General features: G+C 44.8%; 1 protein-coding gene across 1 annotated transcript; it reads left to right on the top strand.

Annotated features, from left to right (window-relative positions):
• The first annotated feature begins 3144 nt into the window (after positions 1-3144).
• Positions 3145-7862, top strand: LOC142256566 (fish-egg lectin-like). The gene is made up of 3 exons (XM_075328325.1): positions 3145-3202; positions 4434-4661; positions 7543-7862. Exons 1-3 carry the CDS (start codon positions 3145-3147, stop codon positions 7860-7862), a joined length of 606 nt encoding a protein of 201 aa, XP_075184440.1.
• Positions 7863-8304: the final 442 nt, after the last annotated feature.

Below are 8304 nucleotides of genomic sequence, written 5' to 3'. Positions count from 1 at the left end.
AGTATGCAGCTACACAGGCCTCCTATATATAGTATGAGCCCCACACAGCCTCCCTACATACAGTATGAGAACCCCTATACACAGTTTGAGCCCCCACAGGCCCCCTATGTACAGCATCAGGCCCGCACAGCCCCCTATATACAGTATGAACCCCACTATATACAGTATGAGCCCCACACAGTACCCCTACATACAGTATGAGCCCACACAGGCCTCCTATGTACATCAGCCCCACACAGCCCCCCTATGTACAGTTTGGGAACTCCTATATGCAATATGAGCCCCCACAGGCCTCGTATGTACAACATCAGCCCCACACAGCCCCGTATATACAGTATGAGCACCCCAATATACAGTATGATCTCCACACAGTACCCCTATATATAGTATGAGCCCCACACAGTCACCCTACATATAGTATGAGCCCACACAGGCCCCCTATGTAGAGTATGAGCACCCGTATATGTGGCGCCCTGGACAAGCCAGGTCGTCACAGGTACTACACCAACACACCCTACACCCCGGTTAGGCACACCGAAGCCAAACACAAAATCCTTGTTGCCTTCCTCCAGGGGCTGATGTGCACACCAGGAGAGTGGGCCAGGCGGTTGGTCCCGCCCACCGAGGAGTTCACAGTCCTGGAGGCGGGAAAAAGAGAGCAGATTAGTTTGGAAGTGGAGAAGTGAGGTGGTAAAAGAGCAGTCTGAAGTTGGTCCGGGTTTGTGGCCCGGACAGAACAGCAAGGTTGGCAGACGGTGGTGACCGTCTGCAGGAGTGGCCTATTGGAGCTAGCCATAAGGACCGTGGACGGGCGGTGGCCCGGCGGTACCAGACCGGTACGCAAAGAGAAGCCAGCACCAACCGGCAGGGGCTTACGGACCCCGACCAGGCTTGGAGTTGCCGCAAATTGGTCAAATCCGTTAGCGAAGGGAACCTCCGGGGTTTCCCAGCAGCCAAGTCCCGATAGAAGGCAACAGTCCAACCGTTAGAGGGAAGCACAGTCACCGCCAAGGCTACAGTTCCCAGGGCCAGAGCCTGTGGGCAAAAGGGGATCGGGTTACTGGTGGGAACCCATTGGAACCATACACACTACACAGGTGCAGGGAAAAGGCAGTCACCATCAACCTGCCGGGAGGAGAACAACCGCAGCCGCCTGTGGGACCCGTCCATCCAGCCGTTTGTTTGACCAGAGACTTTGTGTGAATTACTGGCTGAGTGAGTACCACCGTGCCGTGCGGCACAGCGCTGCCCCCGCGACCCTGCACCTCACCAGGCCCCGTAACCCGCCTGCCAACCATCCCTACCTCCCTCACCGGGCCCCGGGACAACCAACCCCCTACCCACGGAGGGGAGAACCAACATCTAAGCTGCTCCCTGTCACCGCTCCCGGGATCCCCGTCCAGAGCAGCGGTGGTGTCACTAACCTCACCACAACCGTGGGTGGCGTCACGGACAATATCCCTAAAAACCACCCCCTTTCACTCACGGGCGAGGAACGCCGCTTGAGTCCCCGGGATCCGGCCCACCGCTCGAGCCACCACCAGCAGCAGCAGTAGCCGGACCCGAGCAGTGGGTGAGCGCAGCGTCCCCTCCTCCGCCCGCGACATATATACAGTATGATCCCCACATAGCCCCCTACCTATATACTGTACAGTATGAGATCTCCTATATACAGTATTGGATCCCACATAGCCCCCTATATGAATTATGAGCCCCCACATAGCTTCCTATATACAGTATGAGCCCCACATAGCCTCCTATATACAGTATGAGCCCCACATAGCCTCCTATATACAGTATGAGCCCCCACATAGCCCCCTATATGAATTATGAGCCCCCACATAGCCTCCTATATACAGTATGAGCCCCCACATAGCCCCCTATATGAATTATGAGCCCCCACATAGCCTCCTATATACAGTATGAGCCCCACATAGCCTCCTATATACAGTATGAGCCCCCACATGGCCCCCTATATGAATTATGAGCCCCCACATAGCCTCCTATATACAGTATGAGCCCCCACATAGCCTCCTATATACAGTATGAGCCCAAACCTAGCCTCCTATATGCATTATGAGCCCCCACATAGCCTCCTATATATAGCATGAGCCCACACCTAGCCTCCTATATACAGTATGAGCCCACACCTAGCCTCCTATATACAGTATGAACCCACACCTAGCCTCATATATGCATTATGAGCCCACACATAGCCACCTATATACATTATGAGCCCCCACACAGCCTCCTATATACAGTATGAGCCCCCACATAGCCCTCTATATAGTTTGAGCCCCCACACAGCCTCCTATAAGTACAGACACACATCTCACGTAGAAATAAAGCCCCCCACATGCTCACCTCCCTCGCGTTCCATCAGTCATGTGCTCTGCTTCCGCCATTAGTGGACTGACAGAGCAAACGCAATGATGTGACGTGATTGGTGGAAGATGGAGCTGACGGAGCACCACCAATGTATTTGCCACTATCCACATCCTCAGGATGCTGATCGCGGTGATATCGGGAGTATGCGGTGGGTGGTGAATGGCACGGTGTGGACCCTGGTTTATGCCCTTTAGATGTCTCGGCCTACAGGCCAGACTGGAGCAGCCCATCCCTGCTCTAATGTGTATGGACACATTGGCCAACTGATGGTGGGGTTAGATGTCAATCAGACATGTCTGATTTCGGACTGCCGATCACTTTGTGCTAACAGAGATAACCCGCTGGTAAAAATGGGCCAAACAAGCGCTTCTGTGTGTGATTTTTTGAAAAAATTGAAATTTGAGGCACGCGAAAGTCCCACATGGACCAGGTATTACATGTTCATATGTTCACCATTGACTACTGTGACCACTGAGTACAGCGTGGATCGCCCAACTTGTTATCACCGGTGATACTGATCGGTTGGGTTCCAACTGCTGGGAGATTGGGGAGTTTGTGTCACCGATGGGGCGATTAAGTTTTAGTACAAGAACATTCACTTAGAGAAAAAAAAAATACTGAATCAAGGAGCAGATTACTATCACCTTCCCTGTCCTTGGGGCCATTAGAGGTGGGATTATTCTGTAAGGAGGGGTCTTGTATAAATAGGATGGAGTTTGTAGCTCGGGACAGTCCCTGGCTCCATCCTCCAGCACCATGAGCCTCATCCTCAGCCTAATCCTGTTTTGGGCAGGAGCCTCTTCTGTAGTTTCCGGTAAGACCTTCTTCTCCTTATTCTTCAATCTTTTTTTTCACTTTTTATACTTACTTTTGTGTTCTTGTTTTTTGTTTTGTTTTTTTTGCCTTTTTTCCACTAAAATTGTTGGATCATTTCCAAAGCGTGAATAGTAAAGGCAAAACCTCAAAATCTGAAAATATATGGGAGACTGAAGTTAGCCCCAATATTCGCCTTTCTTTCCCATGCTACTTCTCCAACAGTTTGGGATCCTAAGATATGGGAAGCTGTTTGAGCTGTTCCTGTGATTGCTGTTGGTATAGTGGAATAGTTTTCTCTTCAGGTCATTGGATAGCTTTTTTATTTTATTTTATTTAAATAGTATTTTTATGTTAGATGAACGTAGTACGGTATATTTAGTATTGTTATTAAAGTCAGTAAGAATTATTATTGTTGTTGTTGTTATTATTATCATTGTTGTTTTTATCATTTTTGTATTCTTATTAATAATAATAATAATAATAATAATAACAATACTAAAAATCAATAGTATAATAATAATAATAATAATAATTATTATTATTATTAATAGTTTTATTATTTATGTTTATTATTTTTATTCTTATTATTGTTATTATTGTTGTTTTTATCATTATTATTATTTTGTATTATTAGTACATTTATTAAGAATTATTACTGTTATTACTGATGTGCTATTATTAATCATAATTAATACCACATCAATATTTGTTATTATTGTAATTCATAATATCTATATTTATTATTACTGATATTTGTATTATTGTTGTTATCATTATTATTTTGTATTATTACTAGTTATTACAAATTATTACTGTTATTACTATTTTTTTCATTATTATTAATAATAGCAATAATAATTGCTATTATCATTAATAATAATAATAATAATAATAATAATAATAATAAAATTGTATTATTAGTTATTATTGTTATAATCATTATTATTAGTATTATTATTATTATGTAGTATTATTAAAGTTATTAAGAATTATTATTACTGTTATTATTACTAATTTATTAATATTGTTTGTTATTGTTTTTATTATTATTGTTTTTATTATTAATAATTACATCAATATTTGTTATTATGGTAGTAATAATATTTTTTTATTATTAATAGTAATGTTAGTTTTTTGTATTTATTATTAATTATTATTATTATTATTATTATTATATTTTTGGATTATTATATTTAGATTTTTTTCTGGATTTTTCTTAGACTTTTTAGATATCAGTTGCATATCGGTACCAGGAAACCTGAAACAGATCGATGCCGGTGCTGGACAAGTGTGGGGAGTTGATGATCAAGACCAGATCTTCCAGTTGGTCGGTAACACCTTCCAGCAGTTTCCCGGGCAGCTCATTCACGTGTCTGTCGGACCAGCTGGAGTCTGGGGGGTCAACAGGGCAAATACTATCTTCAATCTTCAGGACAATGTGTGGACGGTTGTGCCAGGTAAAATTAGGTTGCACGTAGACTACACAATTGAGGCTATTAAACAAATGCCGATCGGCTACATAGACTGTTTCTGCTCCTGTTTGTGTACACCTTGATTGGTTCTATGTGCTCGTTCCTTGTGCACAGACTTTCATCGATCTGAGCGTGTAAACAGGCTGACAATCACCCGCCGAATGAGCAAAACACATATTTGTTGGCTGGAATAATTTTCAAGCTTGCTTAACGGTCATTGTTCTCAGCAGCACATCGTCTTGTGTAAACAGTATGTGCTGCTGAGAGCGATGACTGTTAAGCAAGCTTAAAAATTATTCCAACCAACAAATATGCGTTTTGATCATTCGGAGGGTGATTGTCAGCCTGTTTACACTCTCCGATTATCAAGAAACATGATCGGTAACAGCTCTGTGCCCACAAACCGTCATTGTTCTCGGCAGCACATAATGTGCTGCCAAAAATGATGACCTTGAAAAAAGCTTAAGAATTATTACACCAGGCAAAAGAGTATTTTGCTCGTTCGGAATCCTCATTTCTGGTGTACAAAGCGCAGGGAGCAAAATCTAAGATGTAGTGCTGCCTACTGAACATATCCTTAAAGGCGCCAAACCCAACAGATAACAGTCAACCTACTGATTGTTCGGCTGAACGTTTGGCCGGCACCTATCTTGGCCGGTTCTCTGTTGAGCGTTCTTGTGCTCTCTATGAGAGAGCCGCTGCCAGACTCCTCTGGAGACTGCTTACCTCGCCAAGAACAAAAGGAACCGCTGTCTGAAATTAGACATTCTGGCTCCTTATTTCCTCCGACATCACCGACATCTCAATAGTCCCTAGACATTTTTCAAGAGGTTGACATGGATTTCTTGGGTAGCTAATAGAGATGACCGAGCAGATCAGGCAAAATTTGATTCACTGAGAAGTTGTCCTCCTTGAATTTAATGTCCGTCATTATGCTCTGTGGTCTTGCAGGACCACAAAGGATATTAATATGTAAAAAATATAAAAAAAATACTTCTACTCACCCTCCACTTACCTCTCTGGCTCCTCCACTCCTCACCACCACCCTTCGGGTCTTCATCGCATATTTAGATCTCCCCCACATGCTTCATTTTAAGGTTTAAGATCCCAGTTCTTCCTGGTTTGATGAGGCCTGGGAGGGTTGTGCCTAAATGTGCACCTAAGATTATGTTGTCATGACCTCGCGAGCATATGTGCAGAACCCAAAGTTGGCCTCAACAAACCCGAAAGCAGTCGCACCCTTCTGGTCCTCACGCATATTTAGATCTCCACAACGTGCTTCATTTTAAGGTTTAAGGTCTCAGTTGTTCCAGATCTGATGAGGCCTGGGAGGGTGGTGCCTAAATGTGCATCAAAGATTATGTTGCCATGGCATGTGCCATGACCTCATGAGCATATGGGCAGAACTCAAACTGGGCCTCATTAAACCCAGAAGCAGTAGCACCCTTCCGGTCCTCATCTGATATTTAGATCTCCACCACGTGCTTTATTTTAAGGTTTATGGTCTCAGTTGTTCCTGGTTTGATGAGGCCTGGGAGGGTTGTGCCTAAATGTGCACCAAAGATTATGTTGTCGTGACTGCGCCATGACTTCGCGAGTGCAGAACCCAAACTGGGCCTCAAATAACCTGAAAGCAGTTGCACCCTTCCGGTTCTCATCTCATATTTAGATCTCCACCATGTGCTTCATTTTAAAGTTTAAGGTCTCCGTTTTTCCAGGTCTGATGAGGCCTGGGAGGGTTCTACCTAAATGTGCACCAAAGATTATGGTGTCATGGCGTGTGCCATGACCTTGTAAGCGCATGCACAGAACTCAAACCGGGCCTCATCAAACACGGAAGCAGTCGCACCCTTCCAGTCCTCATTGCATATTTAGATCTCCACCACGTGCTTCATTTTAAGGTTTAAGGTCTCAGTTCTTTCAGGTCTGATGAGGTCTGGGAGGGTTCTGTCTAAATGTGCACCAAAGATTATGGTGTCATGGCATGCACCATGACCTCGCGAGCACATGAGCAGAACCTAAACTGAGTCTCAACAAACCCAGAATCAATCGCACCCTTCTGGTCCTTATCTCATATTTAGATCTCCACCATGTGCCTCATTTTAAGGTTTAAGGTCTCAGTTTGTCCAGGTCTGATGAGGCCTGGGAGGGTTGTGCCTAAATGTGGAACAAAGATTATGGTGTCATGACATGCGCAAGATTATGGTGTCATGGCATGTGCCAAGACCTCCCGAGCGCATGAGCAGAACCCAAACTGGGCCTCAACTAACCTGGAAGCAGTTGCACCCTTCCGGTCCTCATCTCATATTTAGATCTCCACCATGTGCTTCATTTTAAGGTTTAAGGTCTCAGTTTTTCCAGGTCTGATGAGGCCTGGGAGGGTTGTGCCTAAATGTGCACCAAAGATTATGTTGTCATGGCAGGCGCCATGACCTCGCGTCTGCAGAACCCAAACCAGGCCACATCAAACCCGGAAGCAGTTGCCCCAGCATGAGAGGCCCAGGGAATTTGACGATCGAAATATGTGACGAGGACCACATGGGTAACAGTGAGGAGCAGATAGGTTGGAGAGGTGTGTAATAAGGTGAGCATAAGGATTTTTTTTTACATTTTAATGGCCTTTTTCGGTTCAGACCCTTGATAGTGAATCACAAAAACAAATCGGCAAATATTTGTAAAATTTAACTAGAATTTAATTGCCCGCAAATAATTAGCTCATCTATAGTAGCTACCTACACATTTTTACGAAACGATAGGAATGATATTGTCCAATCAACCTGAGTGTCATATACTGCCTCTAGTGGCCAAGACCAAGCATTACTCAATGTACCTGTCCTAATTTCACTGTCCATTTCAATACCTACAGGTGGCCTTAATCAGGTGGATGCCGGCGGTTCTATCTATCTGGCTGGAGTGGCCTCCCAGAACAATGTGTATTGCTCAACTCCTCCTTCGTTCAATCCATTTACTCTTATTGATGGCTCTCTGAAATATTACAGCTGTGGGCTGTATGGCTGCTGGGGTGTCGACAACGCTAATAACGTCTATTACCGTGAATTTGTGACCCAAGACTTATGCCAGGGAGTTAAATGGCAGCCACTGGCTGGCAGCCTGAGCATGCTGGAGGTGGGCACCGATGGCTCCGTCTATGGTGTCAACGCAGCTGGAGAAGTATTCAAGAGGTGAGGAAAGAAGCACATGCTAGAATGTGTCTGAATGTATTGGGATGCCTGTCATGGTGGCATTAAGCGCTGTTCAGATTGCAGATTCTGACACTCCGCCTAATGGTTTCTCTGGTGTCTGGGATCAACATAGGTGGACTAGGGCTCTGACCTGCTGAGTGCTGATTCATAGGCAGGCCAGCAAGAGTTAATCTTTGCTAGTCTGATTGCTCTTTTAGTCACATGTTGTGGGGAGACCTATTGCATCTGTTCTCCTTCTATTTATGCTGGTGGAATCTTTCCCCCTATGCCAGGTATAGTTTATTCTATGTTGGTCTGTGAGGTGTGGTGTCCCAAACTCTCTGGTGAAAGTGTCATGATCCAGGTCTGTATCGGCTGCTGTGGTTTGATTATTTCACCCAGCTCCAGCCTGGTCGTGTCAGGAGTTAACTCCTCCCTGCCTCACT

This window comes from Anomaloglossus baeobatrachus, chromosome 11, assembly GCF_048569485.1.
Source record: "Anomaloglossus baeobatrachus isolate aAnoBae1 chromosome 11, aAnoBae1.hap1, whole genome shotgun sequence".
Lineage (NCBI taxonomy): Eukaryota > Metazoa > Chordata > Amphibia > Anura > Aromobatidae > Anomaloglossus > Anomaloglossus baeobatrachus.
The sequence above is the reverse complement of the archived record's forward strand: the minus strand, read 5'-3'. Positions and strand labels throughout refer to the sequence as shown.